Source organism: Pogona vitticeps, chromosome 1 (genome assembly GCF_051106095.1).
Source record: "Pogona vitticeps strain Pit_001003342236 chromosome 1, PviZW2.1, whole genome shotgun sequence".
NCBI lineage: Eukaryota > Metazoa > Chordata > Lepidosauria > Squamata > Agamidae > Pogona > Pogona vitticeps.
Window position 1 is genome coordinate 330855584 of NC_135783.1, and position 27760 is coordinate 330883343.

The window sequence follows — 27760 nt, forward strand, 5'->3', positions numbered from 1 at the left end:
TTCATAAACGGCAACTACGGGGAAATCCAAGTATTAGAACCATTTTAAAGGTTCTTCCTCTATTAAATAGATACCAGATTGAGGAAAGAAAAGCTACGAACTCTGCTCAAATAAATTACAGCAAACTTATTTACAGAATGGTAAACTTAGGGATGGCATGCCTCATATACCAATTTGATATAGGAGCATGATTTGACCCATAGTAAAACAATACCTTGGTAGTTATAGCTGCCATCTGAGATGTGCTTTTAGAAACCGACCCAGGAGATCCTGGTGACCCAGGAGATCCTGGTGACCCAGGAGACCCAGGCAAATTACTTGCAGATGATTGGCTGGTGAGGTTAGTCTTTGTACTACTAGAGAAGGAAAGTTTAAAACTTGGGCTCTGGCGACCAGAAATATTGGTTTTCAGAAGGACCTCCTTTTCTTCACTTTCTTTAACTGAAATTTAAAACAAATACCATTGTAATAACATTCTACTGTGAAATGCAACACATTTGGGACAAGAAAAGCAAACCCGAATCCTTTTTCAGCACTATGGGGGTGGAGGTAGGGGAGACAAAGGCAGGATACCAGTATAGTAAGTACAACTGAGTAGACTTTTGTTATTTCCTTGTTTACTACAGCAACTTTTATTACTGCTGTCTTTAAAAAAATTAGGGAGTCATTTACACTGCCTTTAGCTGTGCCAGACCAAATCTATGCCTGTTACTTGTGAAAAGGCCTTTTCAGTTACAGTCAATTTGTTTGAGCCACCAAATTCCAGATCTGCTAAGTATTTTTTATGATGCTACAAGTTTCACACCACTGAAATTGCTACATTGCTTTCTTGGTTTTCAGTATTATATTAATACTGTACTTTGCAAGCCACTCAGAGAACACTTTTTGGGAGGCAAACAAATTTAAATAAAAGAACTCGAGAAAAGAGCTGAGTACAGAGAAGTAATATCTGATGCAAATAAACATGCAAACATTAACATGCAGGGCACCATGCTTCAATCTGCATAATAGTGCCTGCAGGTTCTTTTATTGGGCTCACAGTTCTTACTAATGAATGTGTCTTACAAATGTCAGTTATCTGCTAAATGCAGGAAAGAAGACAGCTATTTTTATATACAGCCCTTTCACAGCTATCGTCTTACTAGGTTTTTTCTCACTGATCTGCTTGAAGAAAAAGGCAAATTTTACCTGACATTATCATGTTAAAATCCTGGCTATTACAAGGTGGGAAAGAGAGCTGGATACTACAAAAGCAAACCCAGATTAACATGAATAAATCAACCCAGTGGCAACATGATTCACAAGTATGATACATACTATCAGAGGAAGGATAGGGAAGATACTGTGTTGCTTCTAAAGCAGGGATGCAATTGTTTTTTAAAATCTGAACTGAACAGAAGTCAGGATCCATCTTCCTCTGTACAGAGGTGGCCTGCTGACTCTGAAGATCATTCGCTTTACTTTGAACAATGACCCCAAATTAAAATAAAATAAAATCTCAAGAACGGTTCAGATACAGAAGATGCAAAAACAGTCAGGAGCCCAAATGCTGCCTAACTCTGTTCTAAAGCCCCTGCTGCCTTTCACCATCCATGTCAGCTAGTGGGTAGCTACATCTATTCTGGGCAGTGCATATATGAGCTAAAGAATGGCGATACTTACTGGGTGTTCTAATCCTGTAACCTCACAGCAGACAGGACAGCCCTCAAAGATACCAGGCTGGGTCCTACTAGAGCTAGATTTTATATCTGCAGAGCTTTCCACAGGGAGAATTAGACCTTTGGGATTATTTAACCACTCCTCTTTACAATGGAGCTTGTTCATCTCACACTAACCCTTGTTGGGTAGCAAAACTAAGGGTGAACATTGCTCTATAAATGTACTTAGCCACAAAAATTGCTCTGTAAATCTACTCAGCCAGTTACTTACATTTTTTTCTTTCCATAAATTTACTTAGAGGATCCATAATATCTTCATCATTTTTACTTTTGTCAATTGCTTCTCCATCTTCCCTATCATCTTCATCAGTATTGAACCACATTTCTTCTTCATCTTCCAAGGTCCTTGCATCTCTCCTGTATCTATGGTTTCTCAAGATGGACCGCATGCTATGGAAAAGGATAACCCCATGCCAAAAGTAGTATTTAAGTTTACAAATATATTAGTGAAAGTAGGAGCTTTAAAAAGGAAGAATGTCCTAAAACTGTTAAATTTCTTATGCACAATTCAACACCAGGAAAGATTTTTTCCCCTCTAAAAGAATGCAGGATCACTATAATCACTACACCAGTTGAGGTATTTCTGCATTAGAAATAAAGAGGCAGTTGTCAAACGAGAGAGAGGGAATATTTGGGCACCTGCGCATTCCTGACTCTATTATGAAGTTGTTTTTTTTAACAAAAAATCTTTTGTTCATATCAATCATTATGACTTTCCAGTACAGGCGATTAGTGCAAAAATAATATACTTTCAGCCATCTGGTCCACGCTGTACATATAATCTATACGTGTACAATGTGTGCAGATTGCCTGGGAGATGTTCTTTCACATAGTCAAGATACCAGTGGCAATAGGACACCGGGACTACTGGTCAGTATACAGTGGTGCCTCGTATAACGAGTGCCCCGTTTAACGACGAATTCGCATAGCGATGGCAAAAATGCCATCGCTTTTGCGATCGTATAACAAGGGTGCCTATGGGGAAAAATCGCTTTGCGATGTTTTCCCCATAGGCACCATTTTCCCCCAGCTGAGCGGCGGGAGCCTCCAAAGGAGCGCTCCTGACACTCAGCTGGGGGAAAATGCCTGCGGTGGCCTTCGAAGGACCCTTCCGAAGGGTCCTTCTGAGGCCACCGCGGGGGGACGGTGGGGGGATCCGATGCCTGTCAGGCATCCCGGGCTCGGATCCCACTCGCCTTGGCTGGGTAACCGGTGGCGGGTGGGATCCGAGCCCGGGATGCCTGAAAGGCATCCGGGTCCCCCCGCTCTTCCACCCTCCCCCCGCGGCTTGGATCGGACCCGCGGGGGCTAGCCCTGCCACGGCTGGACTCCCAAGAGCCCAGCCATGTCCGGGGTAGCCCCCGCGGGTCGGATCCAAGCCGGATCCAAGCCGCGGGGGGAAGGTGGGGAGACCCGATGCCTGTCAGGCATCCTGGGCTCGGCAGTGCGGGGTGGCAGGGACAGGGTGGAGGGGTCCCGAAGGCTTCCAGGCTTTTGCCTGGAAGCCTTCGGTCCCCCCACCCACCCTGTCCCCTTCGCTGGCAGCCACCCCCCGCCGCTTTCCCCAGCCTGGATCGGGCTCCTGGGAGTCCGATCTCGGCTAGGGAAGGCAGCGCGGGGCAGCGGGGACAGGGTGGAGGGGTCTCGAAGGCTTCCAGGCTTTTGCCTGGAAGCCTTCGGGATCCCCACCTACCCTGTCCCTGCCAGTTTTTAGTCCATTGGAACGCAATAACCAGGTTTTAATGCGTTTCAATGGGCTTTTTAATTTCCCTTTACGATGTTTCCGTATAGCGACGTTAATCCTGGAACGGATTAACGTCGCTATACGGGGCACCACTGTATCTATATAACTGCACCTTCACTTATTTTTGATTGCAAAAACTCAACACATATTGAAGACACACCAGAAAGCCACTGATAGCTTTATTTTAAGAAAGATCTTCTGTGAAATTGTGGACCTCTTGGCCAAGTTTATCCAAAGACTGGAAGGAAAGAATCCTTGTATGTATATATTTTGACCATCACTATGAAATGAAATATATGTTCATGGGAGAAGGAGTCCTTCCTCCTCAGATAAATCAGATATGCCAGTAGCAACAGAACCAACACAAAAGTGCACATTTTTCATGAAAATGTAATTGGCCATAAGCTGGGTTTGCATCATACAGTGCAATTACAGAAATCTACTCACAAGTAGTCTCAGAGACTTAGCTAGGCTACCTGCACTATCTGCAAAGTGAGACAAATGTCCTCCAAGTGAGGATTTGGAAATAGAGACACAAGTTAAACCTGCAGTAGGCACTTGGTAAGCAATATTTTTGTCTTATCTGGCACTAAATCACAGAACGTGATGCAGGACTTTGTATCTATCTTTTAGTATCAAAAATATGAACTTGTTACAGATAATTACTTAGGGAAGACTTCTGGCTAAACCAGTAAAGACTGTAAAGCCTCACTATGCTTTTATTAATTAAAGGATTCTTCCACAGTAGAAAGGCTTCTACACCTTAATTTATGCACATCATTTAAAAATATGTTAAGTTGGTGGACCACTGGAACTAGATATCTGAGCAACTGCATGAAATGTATTGCTCAATTTCAACATTTCCTCTAGTTTCTCCTCAATAGGAAAGGCCTTTGAAAGCACTATGAACAGTTTCAGTGTACACTAACCTGTCAAGTTTGGGATTATCTTGTCTTTCCCTTTGTTGTTCATAACGCAATTTCAAACCTTTGAATGTCTGCACATAATCTACATCTTCTAGAGCCTTCCAGTAATTCTCAATTACATGAGCTGTTAAGGATTTTATGTCTTCCTAGAAAATAAAGTTATTTTTCCCAATTAAAAATGTTGAAAAATAAAAGGACAGAACAGCCATAAAGGTTTGCTCTCCAAGGCATATGGGAATCATATTAGTTTGTTCCGTAATCAGTCTTCCAGTCATAGAATTAAGTATGAAGTTAAACAGCCAATACTATAGAAAATGCAGTAAACGGAAGTATGAAGCAAATCGAAACAAATATTTTAAGAAGCATATTTCTATCATTCCTTTATGTGGTACAGTCATTATGAAGTCATATCAATAAAGAAGATTGAACAGACTCCAGAAGTACTGTTCATGACAATTTTTTTCTCCAAAGAAGACTGAAAAAACTTTTTAAAATTCTGAAACCCAACGTAGAGCAAGCCCGCTTTTACAAAAACATTCTTACAAGTAGCTAATCAGAAGTAAGCTATAATGTGTTCAATGGAGCTTACTTCCAGATATAAGTGAAGTCTTGTGGGGTTTTAAGATTTAGCCTGTAAATTGCCCAGAGTAGTGCTTGCACTAGTAGTGCAGTATAGAAATAAAAAAATAAATAAGACTACCAAAAAAGTCTTGTAATGTCACCACATTTCTTCCATAAATTGCAGTTTACAATTTTACAGTTCATGGAAGAATGGAGAGAGCAAGGATTTTGTGTACATGTGGAAAAGATGGCGAATGGTGTACTGTTAGAGTCAATTCACAGCTAACTCAAATCTAATCCTGAGTAGGATGGCCAAACAATCAGAAGAACATGTTCATTTTACAATTTGCTCAAAACATGTATGCTTCAGAATCACTGTTCTGGTTTTGAATTACTACAATTACATTTTCTATTGCTAATATTTTTGATCGTCTGCACAAAGTTCCAGAATGCATTTCTATCATCATCAAGGAAGAGGTACTCACCACTCTAATGAACTCAAACATTTCTATAATAGCAGAGTTCATCAGATTATAGCGGGAGCCATTGTTGAGAAATGCTTTGACCACTGGTTCAAACAAAAAACTCTTCATTATGTAACGGTTGTAGAATTCATCCTTCAGTCCAATTATCTTTCTTTTAAAACGCAAAGCACCTGAAGAAACATTTTTGTTTTAAAATTATTTTAACATTGTTTTTAAAAACAAACTCCCTCAATATTTCACTTTATAAAAGGAGAACATAAAGTACCATGTTTCTCCAAAAATAAGACAGGGTCTTATATTAATTTTTGCTCCAAAAATGCATTAGGGCTTATTTTCAGGGGATATTTTATTTTTTTCATGTACAACCATCTACATTTATTCAAATACAGTGATGTCATTTTCTGGTTGCTGTACAATGGTGGAGGGTGGGCTTTCACTTAACTAGGGCTTATTTTTGGGGTAGGGCTTATATAACGAGCATCCTGAAAAATCATACTAGGGGGCTTATTTTCAGGTTAGGTCTTATTTTCAGGGAAACAGGGTAGCAAATCAAGATTCTTAAATGATCTCACAACTCATTTACACTATGAAGTAGCAAATAACAGTAATAATAATGACACACACACACATAATACACCCTCCAGCTGGACTTTTATTTTCTGCTCCCCATCAGTTCACAAAATTTTCTCTACAATATTCACAAATGATTCCCCATTCCCAGCAACACAACTTGAGGTGTTACTTAACAAAGCAATATTGTGGCACTATTGTAAAGACCCACCTATAACAAAATATAAACATGTCTTCTAAAACAGCAGTCCCCTAACCTTTTTAGCTTCGCGGACTGGTTGGGGAAGGCCCTGCATTTGTGCGCATGCGTGAAGGAGCGTGCGCTCTCTCGTGCGCTTATGCACATGTGCAAAGGAACAGGGGGCGCTCATGTGGGTGTGCACTAGCTTGTGCGCATGCATAAAGGGCGGCGCAGTGCTTGTGCAGGCACTCATGCGCAGGGCTGTGCAGGGGAGAGTGCGTGTAGGGATGGGTAGGTCTGTCTCCGCAGCCCAGTCCGTCTCAGGCCACAGACCAGTACCGGGCCATGGACCGGGGATTGGGGACCTCTGTTCTAAAATACGTATTTCTATTTACAGTGGGGTCTCAACTTACGAACTTAATCCGTATTGGAAAGTGGTTCGTAGGTCGAAAAGTTCATAGGTCGAATCTGCATTTCCCATAGGAATGCATTGAAAACCATTTAATCTGTATCTGCTCTTTTCTGTCCATAGAAACTAATGGGAAGCTGCTATTTCGCCTTCTGCCACTGGAGGAGGATTTTTTTTTCTTTTTTTTTCCCTTAGGTTCAGGAAACCAGGAGGAAGGAAGGGAACAGTTTGCAAAGCACTTTAGAAATCATTTTTTCAATGAAGCCAATTTTAAATCATGTTTTAAAGCATGTTTTGCTGATTTTTTCAGCACAAAGACACACAGGAAGGCTTTTTAGGTGCTGAGCAAGCCTCCCCAAGCCTCTTCAGAGCCAGCTGATCAGCTGATAGGTGGGGAGAGGAGAGGGCAGGAAGGGGGGAAAGCACAAAATGGCTGCCAGGCTCCCTTCTGGTGTGGGCTTTTAGCTGTTTCCTGCTCTTTTTCCTGCTGTTTGGGGGCTACCAAGGCCTGGTAAGCGACTTTCTTTTATTTATTTTTAAGTTTCTGACCTTTTTTTCCCCTCCAGAAGCCTCTAAGGGGAGGGGGGCACTTTTTTCCTGTTCGTAACTCGAGGGAAGTTCGTATGTCGAGTCCTTATTTCCCTATAGGGCGGATTCGTAAGTTGAATTGTTCGCAAGTAGGGTCATTCGTAAGTCGAGACCCCACTGTATGTAGATTTCCAATTATCTCAAAGGAACTATATAATCCAATTATAGAGTACAACTGTTTTTCTCTTCTAAGGTAAAGAGAGACAGGAAAAAAAAATACTGAAAAGAAATGAAAATATTTTTTCAATCCTGGTTTGTCATAAGCTGCTAGAATAGGAATTAATGCAGTCAAAATAAGGATGCTGATGAGTCAACAACTAATTCTTTTTCTTGGCAATCTTAACATTAAAAATGAAACTGTAATACTTACATAGTGCCAAGAAAGCATGCTTGGAGGCCATCAGAACTAGCACTCTTCGAAGTATATCCTTGTTAATAATGTAGTTCTTTATATGGTATGTATGATGTTCTACACAGAAAGTTAGTAACTCTAATATCAAGGCCAATAGTTGGGCTGTCTGAAAGTCATCTAAAAATAAAATAAAAGCAATATATTTGTGTATATACATATTTTGGTTACTTAACTTTCTTTTTTGTTAAGCACAATTTTTTCCAAAGGCCAAAAAAAAGGCGCGGGGGGGGGGAGGAGATTCAAATCTGATGTTTATGTTACTATGCTTAATATGATCCAAAATTTTGAAATTGCTTGCCTTGGAAACTTCGAACAAATCAAACCGATATATAAAACAATATGCTCAGTACATTTAATAACAAGTTGAATAATATACTCCTAAATGTTTTTAAAATACTGCTATGTTATATATTCATTTATTGTTACATTTTGTGTTATTCTTTTATATGCTCCTGGAAAAGGAACACAGTACACAATCAAATACCACAGGCACTTTGAGAACTGTCTCTTTTTGGTTTTTTGGTCTTTATTTAGAAAATGTTTTCCCCTTGTTTGGCATCTTTACTTCTCATCTACTGCTCTGATCACATTCAGTCACATGACGGATCAGTGTAAAGAATAGGACCGTAGAGATACAGGAGTGATTGTAAGACTAATAATTTTCTTTAGACTAGTCTCTAGGGATGGGATTTTCAAATTTCAAGGATCTTCACCTCTAGAATTCACCAGGAATCCATCAAGCAGAATTCTGGGAGTGACAGGCAAGAAAAAGAAAGGTTCCCTGAATGACAAGTGCCTCACTACCTGTCTGAACATCTTCTGCTAAGTTCGATCACTCATCTGACTTGGTTCTCAAAGACCTCACACTGGTGGGTGTTACCGTCAGGCACCACCACCACCACCATTATGATGATGATGATGCCACATTTCTCATAAAAAGGAACCCAAAACGGCTCACAACGTAAAAATTCACACAATTAAGAACAGGTGCGTATAGGGAGATATGGTCCTTTATATAGCCTGGACCAAGAGATTGTGTCCACCACACTGGCCATTTTCCCATTCCAGAGATCAGCCAGAACTTCAACAGGAGTGCCTGATGAGGCAACACGAAACTCCCCAGGAGCCATCAGAAAACCACTTGAATCCATCAGTGTCCTGGGATCCTAATACCATCCTAATAGGTCCTCCACCCCTGCAGGGATTAAGCGTTCCAGTAGGTCTAAATCTCACCAGATCGTGAACTGTCCATGACAGCAGAACTATAGAAAGCTCCTCCACACCCAGATCATCATCATCCTGCCCAGCATGAAAAACAAGCTCCAGAGTGTGCCCTGCTATATGTGTGTAGCTAGAAACCACTTGGGTTGTCACGGAGGACATGAAGTCCTGAGCTGCTCCTAATAAGTTGGTCTCAGTGTGGACACTGAAGTCTCCCAGTACTGTCAGCCTAGAGCATTGGTTGTCAACCCCCAGTCCGCAACCCAGTGCCAGTCCGTGGCCTGAGCCGCACTCGGCCTCGGAGACAGACCTCCTGCCCCCCTGCACAGACTCCCCTCCCCATAGCTGCTTTGCGCGTGCATGTGCCAGCACCGGCATGAGCACTCCCCCACCCCTTCATGCAGGCGCCTGAGTGCAGGGGTGTGCAGGCGCTCCGGCGCATGCGCAAAAGGGTGAGGGAATGCTCACACTGGCGGTTGCACGTGTTCCCCCACTGCTTCACGCATGTGCCCAAGAGCGCAGGGGGGTGCCCCACCTTCCTCAGAGACTCAGACGGTCCACGGTCCCAAAAAGGTTGGGTACCACTGGCCTAGAGAACTCTAACATCACCTCCGATACCAAATCAGTCAGCTCGGGAAGGGAGATTGTTGAGCAGCGGGGTGGACGGTACACCAACAAAATCCCTATTCTGTGCTGGGCACCCACCTTTAAATATACACACTTGAACCCAGAGAACTGTGGGACAAGGCACCTGATGAGGGAGATGGAATCACAACAGACTACTGCAACTCTACCTCCCTGACCCCCAGGTCTGGCCTGCTGCTGCATGGAGAACCCAGGTGGGCAAAGCTGGGAAAGACCAACTCCCCCAGCTTCATCCAGCCAGGTCTCTGCAATACAGGCCAGGTCAGCATGCTCATCCAGGATCAGGTCCTGGATGGGTAAAGTTTTCACTTTTACTGCCTGGCATACAGAAGCAGCATTTTTAATCCGGGGGACTATTGCCACGGCTATCCAGGCTGTCTGAATTGGGATACAATTTGGGGGTGACTAAGATCCTGAAGCTGAGGCTCCAACTTTGGCCATCTCACGAGAAGAGAAGAATCCCTGGAAAAGACCCTGATGTTTGAAAAGTGTGAAGGCAAGAGGAGAAGGGGACGACAGAGGACGAGATGGTTGGACAGTGTCATCGAAGCTACCAACATGAATTTGACCCAACTCTGGGAAGCAGGGGAAGACGGGGGGCCTGGCGTGCTCTGGTCCATGGGGTTATGAAGAGTCGGACATGACTTAATGACTAAACAACAAGAACAAAAGGATCCTGTTCCCTCCCCCTCTCCTACAATGATTCCCTTGTCTCCTCTCCCCATATCTCCCTCTACCCAATGTAGTGCCAATGGCAGCTTCCTGCTCCCCCTTATTGGCCACCTTATTTGAAAGACACAGTAGTGACTGCTAGATGGGCGGTATATACATTGAGCCTTGTGGCGCAGTGGTTAAACTCCTGTACTGCAGCCAAAACTGTGCTCACAACCCGGGGTTCAACCCCAGGTAGTGGCTCAAGGTTGACTCAGCCTTCTGTCCTTCCGAGGTCGGTAAAATGAGTACCCAGCTCGCTGGGGGGCAATGTGTAGCCTGCATAATTAACTTGTAAACCGCCCAGAGTGCTTGAAGCGCTATGGGGCAGTATATAAGCAGCACGCTTTGTTTTGCTTTTTGCTTTATGAATGAATATTGTCCACTACCATTTCACTCCATTTCGTGTGTTTCAGGTTTGGAGGAGGGAGCCCTGTTGTTCACTGACAGTATAGGAAGGCTGCTTGAGAATGGCTGCAATGCTGCATTAAGACCTATACAGGAAGCCTCTAATGGAACTACTTTACCCATGCAGCATTGCAGAGACCCTTGGGTAGCCTTGCTATACTACCATTGAGCAGCAGCGCTCCATTCTCTTTCTTCAAACCTGAAATATGGAAAGGAGTGGAATGGTAGCTGGGAAAACCTCTTTTGCTTGTTATTTGTTATCTTCCACTCTCAGACTTCTGCTTGGAGGATTCTAGATGAATTCTGGAGGTGAAGGTCCTCGAAATATGAAAATCCCATCCTTACTGAGCTTACAGCTTTTTATCATGAATGCATTCTACAAAAGTTAACTACCTGCTAAATGCTAACGGAGGACAACACTGTATACATATTTCTCTTCTATGGTTGCCAGGTTTTCCTTACTGAAATGCTTAAAGAAACAGAAATTATTTAATCATTTAAAATCCTGGTTAACTCCCATCTTCTGGGGAACAGTTTGGAGCTACAAATGCAAAATATTTGAACACTTATGCAGTGAAGATAAACCCCTCAGCCTATCCCTGGTTATAAAATCTTACTTATCAATGCAACAGAGCAATATACTCCACTGTAGCCCATACCACAAATATCCCACCCATCAGTTCTGCAGTTATGAAATGCAGCAAGGGGCTCCCCAAGTCCTACCTTTGCTAGGCTTCTCCTCCGTAGTATTGGCCAATAAAGGTGCAGTGAGGACATGCATACAATGTTTATAAAAGAACCCCAAGAATTCTGTCTTTTCTGTTTTCTGTGGAATAAAATGCATTCAAATATAAAGCATATTATTATTATTATTATTATTATTATTATTATTATTATTATTATTATTATTATTATTATTATTATTATTATTATTATTATTATTTGGATAACTTGGGTTGGGGTATGGGATACAGAAGGTAAGAGGGGGAAAAGGATTGGGGTTAGGGGAGAAGAGAAACAAAAATATACTAACATTGATTCTATTCATACTGCAATATCAAGATTCAAACTTCGCTATTCTACTATTTTCTACCTTCCATATTTTAGTTCACATTTTAATCTGTTATTTGAGCACTCTCTGATGACTCTAACCATTTGTAGAATAAGTTCCATCTTTTAGTTGCATTTTGTAATGGACAGTCCTTCATCACTTCTGATAAAATGTCAATTTCTGCCGTTTCATTTATCATCTCCATAAGATCTTCTTGTTTTGGTACCACCTGACTTTTCCAATTCTTGGCATAAAGAATTCTAGCTGCGGTAACTACCATATTTTTTGCTCCATAAAACGCACCAAATTTTTAGGACAAGAAAACAGGAAAATAATAATCTGTTTTCTTCTCCTAAAAATTTAGTAAGCCTTATGGAGAGGTCCGTCTTATGGAACACACCCTAGGACCCTTTGGAGGCTCACCCTGCCCCCCCGGGGGCCAGAGGGGGCAAAATCGCCACCTTCAGGGACTCTTCTGAAGCTTCCCAAGCCTCAAAAGAGTCCCAGAAGGTGGCGACTTCGCCCCCTCTGGCCCCGTGGGGGAGCAGGGGGAGCCTCCAAACGGTCCTAGGGTCTGTTCCAGGACCCTTGCGAGGCTAACCCCACACCCCACGGGGCCGAAATCGCCAGCTTCCAGGACCTTTTCTGAGCCTTTCAAGCCTCAGAAAAGGTCGCAGAAGTTGGCGATTTCACCCCCGCTGGCTCCGTCGGGGGTGGGGGGGAGCCTCGCAAGGGTCCTGGAAGGCTCACTCGGACCCTTGCGAGGCTCCCCCCATGGGGCCAGTGGGGGCGAAATCGCCAGCTTCGCTCCATAAGACGCACAGACTCCCCCCCCCACTTTTTTGCATCTTATGGAGCAAAAAATATGGTGTATATATATAACTATACATTGCTTTATCTATATTATCTGGTAACATACTCAATAAAAACAGTTCTGGGGTTAATGGAACCTTACAAAGCAATATTTGTTGTAACACAGTATGCACTCCTAACCGATATTGTTTCGCTACTCTACAAGTCCACCACATATACAGTAATAGCTTCCCACATGTGCTTCACATTTCCAACAGACATTTGATACATCTGTGTGCATCTGGAGTCATATGCCATCAGTAAAACATCTTATATATGTTCTCTTTAAAATTAACCGATTTTGTAAGCTTTATAATATAAAGCTTATTAATCTACATGTTTTAACAAGAAAAATTAATATATATGGGCAGGTATTTGCTTACATTGGCAGTAGCTAACATATTTTCTGGATCCACCAAGGTACGTAACAGACCCATCAGCTGGACTGCTCCTCCAAGTTCAGGATCTGTATCACAAATCATGTGTTCTATGATGAGGTTAATGAGTAAGATATCCTGGTTTAAAAAATAAAATTAAAATATCAAAAATGTCAGTCTCAGCTAAGACGTCAGAAGAGACTTATGAACAGATAATTCCAAATAAAGGTCATGATTTGTGAAATGGATGGAGCTGTGGGCTTGTGTTTCTGTAACAGTAGCCAATCATGCTGCATAGGAAATCATTTTTGAAGCTTAGGGATCTCAAGTGAATCTGAGCAACCTATTTTCTTGAGCGTTATGTGAAACAACTCTGTAGAATCCTCTCTCCTGCCTTGCTGACATTAAATTTACTTCAGTGCAAGCTTATGCAAACCACATGCACAGTCACCACAGCTGACAGAGATTTATTCACATGAGTGTAAAGGGAGCTTCCAGAGAAAAGATGAAACACTCTGTCCCTCCCATTGGAAGCCACCTACATTTATACATCCAATGTGAAGTGTGAAATATGGCACAGAAACTAAAGGGGCTGCTGGATGGGACAATGAAATACTCCAATTGTACCATGGACAACTTTTGCAGTTAAATGTTGGGTGTGGAGGATGGGAGTGTCTACTTGCCTGCTTGGCACTCATTTTAAAAAAAACTCTATCAATAAGAAAGGAACATTGTGTTCCTCTTCTGCCAACCCCTCCAAAATAGACTGCAGGCTTACTGATAAGACTGCTTAGTGTTATATTCATACTTATAGCTTTAGAAGAAGTAGCCGTATTACTCTGTGCTAGCATATAAGACATAAACAAAAGAAAATAAAAATAAGGAAGACAAAAACGTTGTGGCACCTTGAATATGGTTAAATTTTAATGTGAGCTTTCATGGACAAGTCCGCTTACCTCAGATATTCATACTCATGTTACCTACATTTAAAGATAAATAAGACTCCCTTATTAGCCAAGAGCTGAGACAGAAATTGCAACTATTTGGTGAAGAGGAAACCTGGCTAAGTACAGTGGTGCCTCGCATAGCGAGGTTAATCCGTTCCGGATTAACCTTCGCTATAGCGAAACATCGCTGAACGGGGCAGGGAAAGCCATTGGAACGCATTAAACATCGTTTAATGCGTTCCAAAAGGCTCCTCTACTCACCGTTCAGCGAGGTTTCCTATGGCCGGCAGCCATTTTCGCGCCCTCGTTAAGCGAGGGGAGGGCGCGAAAATGCTGCGCGCGGCCATTTTGAGGCTTCCGGCGGCCATTTTGTCCACCAAACAGCTGATCATCGGAGCTTCGTTTTGCGAAGATCGGTAAGCGAAACGCTTACCGATCTTCGCAAAGCGAAATTCTCCCTATCTGAAGCTCGCTGAGCGATCGCATTAGCGATCCAAAAAAAAAAAAAAACGGATCGCTATGCGATTTCATCGTTATATGGTGCGCTCGTTAAGCGAGGCACCACTGTATTAACAATTGTTTCTATAATGGGAGATTTAACCCTGAATCATGGTTAAGGTTCACAGGAAGGGGAAATGAGGGAAATATATGTTGGAGAAGTGGAGGAACTATATCCAAGGTTATGTTCTTATGTGCAAACTATAGTTTAAAGGGTGTCAGCAACATGATTAGGTATAATGGTTGCTGTGGGTTTTTTGGGCTTTTTGGCCGGGATCTGAAGGTTGTTCTTCCTAACGTTTTGCCAGTCTCTGTGGCTGGCATCTTCAGAGGACTGGAGTAGGAACTCTGTCTGCTCTGGAGGACAACACTGTTGACCAAAGCAGACAGAGTTCTGACTCCTATCCTCTGAAGATGCCAGCCACAGAGACTGGTGAAACGTTAGGAAGAACAACCTTCAGAACATGGCCAAAGAGCCCGAAAAAACCACAACAATCATCAGATCCTGGCCATGAAAGGTTTCGAGAATACAATGATTAGGTAAAATTGCAAGTTACAGTGGTGCCTCGCACAACGAACGCCCCGTTTAACGAAGAATCCGCATACCGATGCGGATTTGGCGATCGCAAATGGGATCGCATACCGATGTTTCCTATGGGGAAAAATCGCTTTGCGATTTTTCCCCATAGGCCCCCAGTGAGTGCATCGGAGCGGCCGCAGGCGAGGTCTCTCCCGCGGCCGCTCTGAAGCGCCGGCCGGCCGGCATTTTCAGGGCGGGCGCGTCGGAGCGGCCGCGGGCGAGGTCCCTCCCGCGGCCGCTCTGAAGCGCCGGCCGGCCGGCCGGCCGACATTTGCTCCTTGCTTGCAAGGAGGGAGACGATTCCTCCCTGCCTGGCTGGGTTGCTTTTCCAAAGGAGAAGCAAGCCCGCGGCCAGAGAGGAATCGTCTCCCTCCTTGCAAGCAAAGTTGAGTCCTCTTCGCGCTGGGATGAGCTCATCCCAGCGCGAGGGGGACCCAGCGTTTTTTTGCAAGGATTCCCCCCCTTGCTTCTGAAGCCAAAAAGGTAGGGAGAAATGCACTTTCTCTGTGCCTTTTTGGCTTCAGAAGCAAGGGGGGGAATCCTTGCAAGCAACCATGGGTCCTCTTCGGGCTGGGATGAGCTCATCCCAGCGCAAAGAGGACTCAACTTTGCTTGCAAGGAGGGAGACGATTCCTCTCTGGCCGCGGGCTTGCTTCTCCTTTGGAAAAGCAAGCCAGCCAGGCAGGGAGGAATCGTCTCCCTCCTTGCAAGTAAAGTTGAGTCCTCTTCACGCTGGGATGAGCTCATCCCAGCGCGAGGGGGACCCAGCGTTTTTTTGCAAGGATTCCCCAGCTTGCTTCTGAAGCCAAAAAGGTAGGGAGAAATGCACTTTCTCCGTGCCTTTTTGGCTTCAGAAGCAAGGGGGGGAATCCTTGCAAGCAACCATGGGTCCTCTTCGGGCTGGGATGAGCTCATCCCAGCGCGAGGGGGACCCAGCGTTGTTTGCAAGGGTTCCCCGGCTTGCTTCTGAAGCCAAAAAGGTAGGGAGAAAACACGGGAAGTTCAAACTTCCCGCATTTTCTCACTGCCTTTTTGGCTTCAGATAGCTCCGAAGCCACCCATTGTGGCGGTGGGGACCCCCAGGGAGGTCTCCCAGGGCTTGCATGCCACCATGGGAGACCTCCCTGGGGGTCCTCGCCGCCACGATCGGTGCCTTCAGAGGTTTCAAAGGGCTTTCCCCGACATTGGAGGAAGCCCTTTGAAAGCTCCAAAGGCAGCGGAGGGCCGGGTGGCTAGAGCAGGCCGAGGCCCTGGCCGCTCGCCCCCGGTCACACAGAACCAGCGGAGGGCCGGGGCTAGAGCAGGCCGGGGCCCTGCTCGCTCGCCCCCCGCCGCACGGAGCCAGCAGAGCGCCGGGAGGCTTCGGACGGTAAGTCCTTTTTAAAAAATTTTCTGTGTGGGTTTTGGAGGGTGGGGGGTTATGTTTGTGGTTTGTGTGTGTGTGTGTGTGTTTTCGCGGCATTTTCGCCGCGAGCACTCCGGCTGTGTAAAAATGGGGGCTTTGGTCTCCCAAAGGCCCCATTTTCACACAGCTGATTGGCGGTTCCAAAATGGTCGCCGCAACCATTTCTGCTGCCCTCGCTTACCGAGGGCAGCGAAAATGGCGGCGCTATGGAGGAACATCGCAGAACGGTGAGTTTAGGGCCCTATAGGAACGCATTAAACTCAGTTTAATGCGTTTCTATGGGGTTTTCCGTTCCGTTTAGCGATGTTTCCACATAGCGACGATTAATCCGGAACGGATTAACGTCGCTATGCGGGGCACCACTGTATATAATAACAGCAGTTGCTACTACCAATCAAAAACAAACAAAACAAAAACACACATGTCTCTTAGCTTCAGCAATTATGAACAGAATTTTACTAATTTTGGCTGTCTTTCAATATTGATGAAAACATTATTGGAAACAAATAAAGATGGCCTACTTACATCATCATTCTGCTGAGCTTCCTGCATAACAAACTCTCGTACCATAGATGGACTATATTCCACCAAATAGGAAAATATATCAGTAGCTGCACTTCTCACTTGTGCATCATCCATACCCTTTGGTAAAACAAAAACAGACAATGAACTGTCTTAATAAACTCACCTCTGAGACATGACACCACACAGAATGACTGGGTACAGCTTTATTCCCTGGAAAAGAGGAAACTAAAAGGCACTGGACATTTGCAACTCTAGCATGGAGTCTTTTAGCAGAGGCATATGAAGAAGTGGGTTACAGTCCACAAAAGCTTTTGTTAGGCAAAACTTCACTAACCTAACCGACCACGGTATCCTCTTGGGGAGGCTCTCCGAGCTGGGAATTGGTGGCCTGGCGCTTGCCTGGCTCCGTTCCTTCTTGGAGGACTGTCCCCAGAGAGTACAGCTTGGGGAGAGTGTCTCGGCCCCGTGGAGTCTCAACTGTGGGGTTCCACAGGGGTCGATTATCTCCCCAATGCTGTTTAATATCTTCATAAGGCCGCTGGGTGGGGTCATCAGAGGATGTGGGGCGTCGTGTCATCAATATGCGGATGACAGCCAGCTCTACATCTCCTTTTCACCAACTGCAGGTGATGCTGTCCTGTCCCTTCAGCGCTGCCTGGGGGACGTACTAAAATGGATGGAGGAGAACGGGCTGAGGCTGAACCCAGACAAGACGGAGGTCTTGAGGGTGGGTGCCCCCACTGTTGGCGGCTCGGGCGACTCCCTCTCGTTTGGGGGGGTGACCCTTGCCGCAAAGAGCGGGGTTCGCAGTCTGGGGATCCATCTGGACCCGGCGCTCTCCATGGAGACCCAGGTGGCGTCGGTGGTCCGCACCGCCTTTTTTCATCTCTGGCGGATAGCCCGACTGCGACCCTATCTCAATGTGGGGCCGCTCACCCCCTTGGTAAATGCGCTCGTAATCTCAAGATTAGACCACTGTAACGCGCTCTACGTGGGGCTACCTTTGAGGCGGACGTGGAAACCCCAAGTGGTGCAGAATGCAGCGGCCAGACTCCTAAGCGGAGTGCAAAGATACCATCACATTTCTCCTATTCTGGCCGCGCTGCATTGGCTGCCCATTCGGTTCCGCGTTGACTTCAAAGTTCTGACGCTTACGTTTAAAGCCCTAAACAGTTTAGGGCCTCGATACTTGGCGGAACGCTTACTCCCACCCAGTTCTACCTGTGTCACCTGGGCGAGTCAGGAGGTGAGGCTGAGGAGCCTGACGCCGAGGGAGGCCCGGAAGGAAAAAACAAGAAACCGGGCCTTCTCGGCGGTGGCTCCTCGCCTCTGGAACAACTTACCTCCTGACATTCGCGCAGCTCCCTTGCTGGGTATTTTTAAGAAAGAACTGAAAACATGGATGTTCAGGCAGGCCTTCCCCATTTCCACCTAATACCTAATTATTCTTTTTCTTTCTGTTATAGTATACCCTGTTTCTCGCCATCTTTGGGAAAAAATTTATTCTATCTTTTAATTATGCAAATTATGTTATGTTATGTGATATGTTATATGTTTACGTTTTTAGTGTGTGTTGTAAGCCGCCTAGAGTGGTCACAACTGACTAGATGGGCGAGGTATAAATGAAATGAAATGAAATGAAATAAATAAATAAATAAATAAATAAATAAATAAATAAAATTTAAGAAGTCACAAGACTCCTTGTTATTTTTGCTGCCACAGACCACCACAAATTAATAATTCTAATTATCTCAATATAATCAACCCTTTTCTTGAGTCTTTGCCTCCTTTTCTGGTTTTTGCTTGCATTTTGGCACTTTTCTTAATTTTCCCTGTTCTTACTGTGAAAATGTAAGACATAAACCAAATGTATTTCCTATAGCTAAAGTACTGTTCCACAATGATGAATAATAAACTTCCAAGTATTTAATTATCAGAATGCCAATGACCTATAGGAGGCCAAAAACTAAGACACACAATCAGAAACTTTGGAAACTTACTAGGATGACTTCTAATGCTGGAAGAATGCCCATATTAGACAATGTTTTGAAGAAAGCATCTCTGTTTTGAGGTTGTAAAGTTTGAGAAAATGCACAAAACTCTTTAAGGAAGTTTACCTGAAATACAAAAATAAGACTTCACTTGTCAAGAAAATGAACAAAATAACTGCTTAACTGGGCATATATTAAAACATCCTTACCAATTCTTGCCTTTTCTCCTCATCTGTAGCTTCATCTGTAAGTTGTGCAAATAGGTCTGTCAAAAACTTTTCATCCTCCTACAAAAAAATCCATGTAACATTGTGGAATACAAATTAAAGTGAGTAACTTTAAAATGTTTCATCCCCATGCATCCCCCCCCAAAAGATATGCTGGACAAAAATGAACCCAACTATCACACACTGCACTCAAAATAAAAAGCTAATTTTGACTTAAGTCTGGGTGGGCAATTATGGCCTTCCAGGTGCCTTTGAATTACAGCTGCAATAATCCTTCATTACCGCTTCACAGTAAGAGTGCTAGCAATCACAGGCCAAACACCTATGAAGGGCCACAATGTACAAACTCTCACTGACTTCCATACCCAGAAACACTGCCTTTACAAAGCAGCATTTATTTACCTCCCTGAAAGCTAAATGGAAATGTATTTACATCATTTAAAAAAACAGTTTGCTTTGGGGAAATTTTCAGGATCATACCCACATGTAGCTCGGCAAGGAGTATTTTCAACTTGGAAATGGAAATTGTGAATACTTTTTGAGGGTTTTTTGTAAACCACAAACAAGGTAAATTTGATTTACATCAAGTCAATTTAAATCACAATTTAAATCACTAGTAAGACTCAATTTAAATGATTATTTTTAAATGTAAAGACTCATTCTTGCTGGTTGTTATAATCTTTAATACTTGCCACCAAATGAAGATTTCATATTTGGAATAATAACCTGTATCAGATTAGTAAAACAACTATATCAGCACTGATTTTAGTTTAATAGTTTAATCACTCACATTTGGAGAACGACTTAAATTGCTTTATTTAACTAAACCAAAAAATATTTTTTAAAAGCAAATTATTTTCCAAACAATTTTCAAACCTAGCATTTAAGGAAAGCTGGAAGCTCCCTATCTGCAGAACCTGAATCCGCTGATTCACATATGCTGCCTGAGAATACTAAATGACCCCCCAATACATACTTATATGTACAGTGGTGCCTCGCATAACGATTTTAATTGATTCAAAAAAAAAAAAAAAAACATTATGTGAAACATCGTTATGTGAAACACTATTTTCCATAGGAATGCATTGGAAACCGGTTAATCCATTCCAATAGGCACGGATTGCCGTCCTTAAGCGAAAAAACCCATAGGAAACATCGTTAAACGATACAATGTTTCCTCCATTGGAATGTATTGAAGCCAACTCAATACATTTCAATGGCTTTGCGAAGTCAATTTTTGCAAATTTAAGTGTGTCATAAAAGGGTCAAAAATGGTTTTAAATGCTTGGATTAGCTTCTGCACCCTCTAAAACGGATGCAAAAGTTAATTTGGCTTTGATCTGACTTTTCGTTAATTTATGGTGCATTTTCCCCCCCAACTTTTGACAGCTGTTAAAATCTGACAGCTCCATTGTTTCCTATGGGGGAAGAAAAAATTCACAAAAAATTAACGAAGACTCAGCAACTGTTCTAAATGCTTGGGTTCGTTAGAGGACCCCCTAAGTCGTGTGCAAACCTGATTTGGCATTGATCTGAACTTTCGTTAATTTATGGTGAATTGTTTTCTCCCCCATAGGAAAGCATGGAGCTGTCAGATTTTGACAGGTCCATTGGTTCCTATGGGCCGAAAAAAAAAAATTCACCATAAATTAACGAAAAGTCAGATCAAAGCCAAATCAGGTTTGCACATGACTTAGGGGGTCCTCTAACGAATCCAAGCATTTAGAACCGTTTTTGACCCTTCTAAGACACTTTTTAAATTGAAAAAATAAACATCGTTAAGTGAAGCAGGGGACCTAAAATCGTATTCGTTATGCGAAGCATGGTCCCAAACTTCGCTAAGCGAAAATCGCCCATAGGAAACATCGTTATACGGTGCATATTATTTTCTAAAAAAACACATCGTTATGCGAATTCATCGCTAAACGAGGCACTCGTTAAGCGAGGCACCACTGTATTTCCAGGGTGTGTTTACCAGAACCGTAAACTGTAATGAGTACACAGATTTGCAGAATGACAATGGGATTAAGGTATTTTCCTGAACTTTATTTATATCATTTTTACTGTAAAAAGTGCATGTTATCTCAGCTTGGATAACTTGAATTAATTGAATTAGTTTATAAAATATGTAAATATACAGCCTCATGCTACAAAACGAAGTTCTATTTCATGCTGAATAACCCTTGAACTATAATGTATTGTAAACAGAAAACTATCTTTAGATAGATTTTTCCTCCACAATCATTTTATTAAAATAAATCTGATTTAAATAAAAGAAATTTTTGATTATTATTTTTTAATCATCGGTTTTAATCCATCTCCATCTGCTAAAATATATTTGGAGGCTTAACACTCTCTCATACCCCACTTGAACAGAATTTTTTCTTCTCAATATATAAGATATCATAAGGTGATTTGCTCTTTTTGCGGCAACTGACTAGGCACTGGCTACCCCCCGGGAGCTTCATCCAATACCACCTGAGCCAAACTTCAACTTTTTACTCAGATTTGGCAGATTAAATACCAGACATTAGTTGTCCAAGTCCTGAAGTTGTGAAGCTGGCTGTTTAGTATGGGTTGCATTACTATGTCTTTAAGGACAACAAAGAACATGCTTTCTCTCAGGGAGGTATTTCTTACTTCCAAGGCCCAAATTTTCAAACCTGCCATGGATACTACTTAACACAATGGGCCAATATCCAATCCCAAAATCTTGAAATATTAGACAGAGAAATATTAGTAAAGTCTCCAGCTAATAACTTTATCAGAACTTTAGCTTTCTGCAGATTTAAATGATGGAGACACAGTTTTGAGGCTATACTAAGATAAATTGGAAGGCTAAGAGGCCACTATCCGCCACTGACTAGATAGTAGATTCTCCAGTATTCAACTGTTGTCAATATTCTCTATTTTCACACTGCAAATATCCATGGTAACTATACAAAACACATGCACACAGATTATATTCCATTCATCTGTTTAGGGATATGAAAGGCAGGATGTCTCTGTGTGCATGATAGGCAACTGTATCTTTTGACTGTACCTGCATCTGCTCCTAGAGCCTATCTGTACACCATTGTCATCCCAGACCAAATGCATCATCAGATGAGGCTGGGAAGGAGCAATGTGACAATAAAATTGTTTCAATATTTCTTAAATCATTTTATTATATCCTGGGTTGAGAAAGAAAGAAGGTAAGCCCCATCTGAAGATTGGATCTAAGGTGGACTAAGAGTGCCAATCTTGTCTATTCCTTCCCCTTTGTAGAACAAGCAGCCCTACAAGATTTATAGTCTACTTTCTATTACAGAATCCCCATCTTCAGATAAACCCTTGTTTTAGTCAGAGAAGACAAGAGTCAGTGTGGCAAGTGGATTATGTTCATATAGAGTAATTTCTTGGAACCATGCCATACAGGGCATATTTCCAAACAAGTACATATTGGTTGGAATCCTGTTTGTGTAGATGCTATTGTAAATGTGCTGGGCATCCTGTCCAGGCAATGAGAACTGTGCAATTTAATTGAATGATCAATCACAGTTCCAGTTTCAACCAACTGCACAATGCACTTGCAGAAATGCTTTGTGAATGGCACTTCCGTTTTGGTGCAATTAACCAGCCACTGAATCTAGTCATTTCATAAACAAAAACAATCTCACTATGTTTTATTGCTTCAGTCAGTACTTCTGATAGTTATCTATACTGTTAAGAAAGAAAGCACAGTCAAATTATCTAGATCATCATCACGTACTGGGAATGTACAAATTAAGGACTGAATAGGGAATATAAATGAAACGCATTAACTAGCTGATATATCTTATTTTCCACAAATAATTTTACAATGACCTTCTGTAAACTTACCTATGACCAGAACTTATCATATACACACAAAATCGTGCATAGTTTCCACATAATGGCAGTTTTCATAAAATTCAAATTTGCAAAACAGAACCATGTAGCCTCATACATAAAACAAATTCTTAAACTGTATGATTACAAACGTGTTTGAAAACATGTAGAACTCTTGGACACCTACATCATCCATTCAATATAGTTTCCATAGTATACATTCTGTGTGATAATCTATTCCACATCTATAAAAATTTTTCATCGCTTTCTTCATATACTGCCTTCTGCAAAGGCCACAAAGCAATTAAAAACCTTGTCTGACTATAGATTAGAAATTGGCACTGATCATCATAATGTAATGACAGTGTATTTACTGACACATAATTTGAGTCCTCAGCATGCTAAGAATATGGGACCTTGCACTGGTTTCTATAAATTTTATTATGATGCTTTATAAAGTTTTGTCCATGACAATCTTATCTTTCATTCTGGAAAGCTTAGTGGTTTAGTTATCAGGCTGCAGAGACTGAGATTTCTCCACTGTGGCTCCCCAACAGGGACTGTTCTTGATGATTCTCAGGGTCCCTTCCAGCTCTGCAGTTCTAAGATGATGATTATAAACTACTTCCCTTCAGTTTCTCGGTCCTTATACTCCATGCATTCACTTGTAATAATGGTGCCCCATTTACAACACTTCTGGAAGTATCAACTTCTGGAAGACTTTAGCTAAGCTGCCCAACATATAGTATAAATCATCCTGCCACAGAAGATTCAGTAGTACAGTGGTGCCTCACACAATGATGTTAATTGGTTCCAAAAAAATCAACGTTGTGTGAAACATCGTTCTGTGAAACACCATTTCACATAGGAATGCATTGAAAACCGGTTAATCCGTTCCAATTGGAACGGATTGCCATCGTTCAGTGAAAATCCCCATAGGAAACATCGTTGAGTGAAACAATGTTTCCTATATTGGAATGTATTGAAGCCGACTCAATACATTTCAATGCCTTTGCGAAGTCCTTTTTCGCTCCTGTAAAAGTGTAAGACACTTTTACAGGAGCGAAAAGGGAGATCGGGAAGAACTTTAAAAGGCAAACGGAGATCAAAGAGCCCTTTCCCGATCTCCCTTTACGCTCCTGTAAAAGTGTCTTACAATGTTTGGACGCTGTTTTAAATGATTGCAATGGTTTGTCCACCTCCTGAAACCTATGCAAACTGATTTTGGTGTTGTTCTGACACTTCGTTAATTTATGATGATTTTTTGTTTTTTCCATTGGAAACCATTAGACAGACCATCCAATGGTTTCCTATGGAGAAAATTCAAAAAATCATCATAAATTAACGAAGTGTCAGAACAACACCAAAATCAGTTTGCATAGGTTTCAGGAGGTGGACTAACCATTGCAATCATTTAAAACAGCGTCCAAACATTGTAAGACACTTTTACAGGAGCGAAAAGGGAGATCGTTGTGTGAAAACCCCCCATAGGAAACATCGCTGTGTGAGGCAGCAAATTTAACAGAAAAAGGCATCGTTGTGTGAATTCATCGTTGTGTGAGGCACTCGTTGTGCGAGGCACCACTGTAATTTCTTACCTCCCCAGCCCCTATTCCAAGTCTCCCAAAAGCTTTTACATGGCAAAAAGGAGCCCTAGGGAGCCTTGGAACCTGAAATGAAGGGAAAAGAAGTTTACAATTAATTTAAATTAATTATTTCTGGTGTCTGATCTGCTTTACACAACTACAGTCGTGCCCCGCTGGACGATCCCACTCTACGATGAATCCGCTTTATGTTGACGTTTTTGCAATTGCTTTTGCGATTGCAAAACGATGTTTTAAATGGGTTTTTTTCACTGTGCGATGATCGGTTCCCTACTTCGGGAACCGATTTCAAAATGGCCCCCCGCTGTTTTCTACGATGGATTCCTCGCTTTACAGGTACCAAAAATGGCCGCCATATGGAGGATCTTCGCTGGACGAGCAGGTATTCAACCCATTGGAACGTACTGAACGGTTTTCAATGCGTTTCAATGGGGTTTTTAATTTTGTTTGACAATGTTTTCTCTCTACAGCGATTTCACTGGAATGAATTAACGTTGTCAAGCGAAGTACCACTGTACATTCAACATATGGCTGGATAGCTCAGTGAGTTATTTATCTGGCTGCAGAGCCAGAGGTTGGGAATTCAATTGCCCACCGTGCATTCCAGAACAGCAAGCCGGTGTGGCTTTCGGCAAATTGCACAGTCGCAGGATGCCCAAGAAAAATGGAATACTAAACCAGCTCCAAATACCTTGTCTAGAAAATGCTGAAAAGTGATGCTGTAAGTCAGAATTGACTTGACAGTACACCATTATTATTATTATTATTATTATTATTATTATTATTATTATTATTATTATTATTATTATTATTATTATTATTATTATTATTATTATTAACTGGATTAACAGGATCTTGTCCATTATTTCATAGCTTTAAACTATTAAATAAGTAATTTTATTTAATTTAACAACAAGTACAGATCTTTCAGAATGTAATTAGAAATTCAGTTATTAGTATGACAACACATATTATGCAGGATGAAAACCACATAGCACATTCTATATGGTCTCATGCTCAGAAATGCAGGAAAGTACGTGAAAAAATATGGCATAGGTTTATTACGGATTTTGCAAATTGAGAACACAGTTTGGACTAAAACCAACACTGGATATGAATACAGTAAGCAATGCTTTGGTTTTTTGTGATAGTACTTACAACATTTTATAGCTTAGTCTGGCAAGCTTCAGCCTCTAGAAAAAAAGCAAAGGCCAAAGCAAATAGAAGCCACAATGCAGCATATAACCCATCATTGTGATTTCTATCTGAGCCCACCATCCTCACTTAGAATCTAGTATCCTAACACTGCACTTTCTAGCTATGTTAAGTGTCCTGTTATATTTAATTAAAAGGCTCAAAAGAAGGTCCTCCAGGCATAAACAAGTTAACCTACACAACATCCAAGAACAAAGAAAAAATCCCAGACTTACCTGCAACATACCAACTATTTCTACTTTATTAAAAAAGATGAATGAATGAAGAGTTGACAACATGTTTTCCTCAAATACCGAAGGAGTAGGTAGAACCATATCTTGAATATACTGTACTCTGTATGTCTGATGTATCTTCTGTTTCAATTCTGGATCAGATATTGGAATAACTTCTTTAAATTTTGCAGTGTTTGTCAGAAATTCCCTGTGTTTCCGTGACTGTGATAAAGAGGGGTCATATTCTAGGCATCCAATTACATCCATTATACATTCTTCAGAAAACATGACTTCAAAAAGTGCAGTTCTATTCAAAAGGAAGATTCCCTTAATAATTTCGTACAAATGGTGCAGTCCCTCAATATTCTCCAAGTCCTCACACACGTGAAAAATTTCTAAGAGCTTTTTAATATAGCCCTCATTTTCCAGTGCTAAAGCAAGTTTCTCACGTCGCAATGGGGAAGGCAGTGAAGATGCCACAAGTTCTGCAATTTCTTCTAATCGACTTAATTCACAAGATGGCAATTCTAAACCTGGGGATGACATATCATCAAAGCGTTCCTCTTCAGATTCATCCACCAGATCCTGAGTGATGTCCACCGAAGGATCTTTCCCTTGAACCTATTAAAGTGAGAGAAAACTAGAAGGTACATTTTTAGCTTTAATTGTTCAATGCCTACTACTATACAGACCACTGAACTAGGAAATAATAATTTAAAAAGTATTCCTCTGCCCCAACAATATGCCACACTTACAGAGTGCAGTTATAGTCTGTAGCCAAGAACCTCAATGTAAGGCCACACACTGTGAAGTACATTAAGTACGTCAATGCAAGAAGCACCAGAGTTCACCTTGAAATTAAAAATGCAATCAAGTATTTGGTGAACACAGTAGCAATATAAATTAACTATCTGGTGAAGCCATTGGTAATACAATATCAACACTGCTTATGAAAAAAAAGTGTATGCTGAATGTTTGCTCTATTTCAACCATTAATGACCAAAATATTCTGAGTGTATGCTGTCTCTAGAAATTGTTGATATCTTAATTCTATTTACCATTTAACTACTAATGTTTATATTTCCATTTGAATATACAGTGGTGCCTCACATAGCGAGGTTAATCCGTTCCGGATTAACCCTCGCTATGTGAAAACATCGCTAAAGGGAACGTAAAAACCCACTGGAACGCATTAAACATTGTTTAATGCGTTCCAATGGGCCCTAAACTTACCGTTCAGCGAAGTTTTCTCCATAGCGGCAGCCATTTTCGCGCCCTCAGTAAGCGAGGGGAGGGCGCGAAAACGCTGCGCGCGGCCATTTCAGGGCTTCCGGCAGCCATTTTGGAACCGCCTAACAGCTGATCCGCAGGCATCGCAAAGCGAAAATCAGTAAGCGAAAAGCTTACCGATCGTCGCTATGCAAGTTTCACCCATTGCGACCGTCGGTATGCCTCCGGATTCGTCGTTATATGGTGCACTCATTAAGCGAGGCACCACTGTACTGATTTTCACTTCTGTAAACTACCCCACAATCTACTCTAAGCAAGACTAGAACAAAAATATTTTTAAAACGGAATAATCATCCTAGGTACTCTGATCAGGCCTTCCATTAAAAAACAAACTGAGTTAGTTGCTAAACCCAAGGCACCCATCCCTATGTGCATATAAATAAATGTTATTCAAAACTGCAGTGCGTATTTGTGCTACTACATTACCAGTCCCTTTTCCTGAGAATCAGACAACACTATAATGTAGTGAGATATAATAGTGGACTATTTTCTTTTAGTAGTCGAACAACTAGACGGGTGGGATATAAGTATAATAAATAAATAAACAAACAAATTTCT

The 27760-nt window shown here is 42.0% G+C and overlaps 1 protein-coding gene and 1 long non-coding RNA gene across 2 annotated transcripts in view; one reads left to right on the top strand and one right to left on the bottom strand.

Annotated features, from left to right (window-relative positions):
* LOC144586071 (uncharacterized) overlaps positions 1-27760 on the top strand; it is a 159450-nt gene that overhangs the window by 16914 nt on the left and 114776 nt on the right. The window lies entirely within an intron of this gene.
* The window catches only part of PPP4R3A (protein phosphatase 4 regulatory subunit 3A), a 39775-nt gene that overhangs the window by 2812 nt on the left and 9203 nt on the right, over positions 1-27760 (bottom strand). The window contains exons 4-14 of the mRNA XM_072986578.2: positions 25916-26533; positions 19015-19092; positions 18815-18931; positions 16815-16931; positions 12866-12997; positions 11303-11405; positions 7553-7711; positions 5435-5604; positions 4392-4534; positions 1930-2108; positions 215-441 (exon numbers count right to left, since the gene is read on the bottom strand). Coding sequence (XP_072842679.1) covers positions 215-441; positions 1930-2108; positions 4392-4534; positions 5435-5604; positions 7553-7711; positions 11303-11405; positions 12866-12997; positions 16815-16931; positions 18815-18931; positions 19015-19092; positions 25916-26533 — 2043 coding nt within the window. The remainder of the gene's footprint in view (positions 1-214; positions 442-1929; positions 2109-4391; positions 4535-5434; positions 5605-7552; positions 7712-11302; positions 11406-12865; positions 12998-16814; positions 16932-18814; positions 18932-19014; positions 19093-25915; positions 26534-27760) is intronic.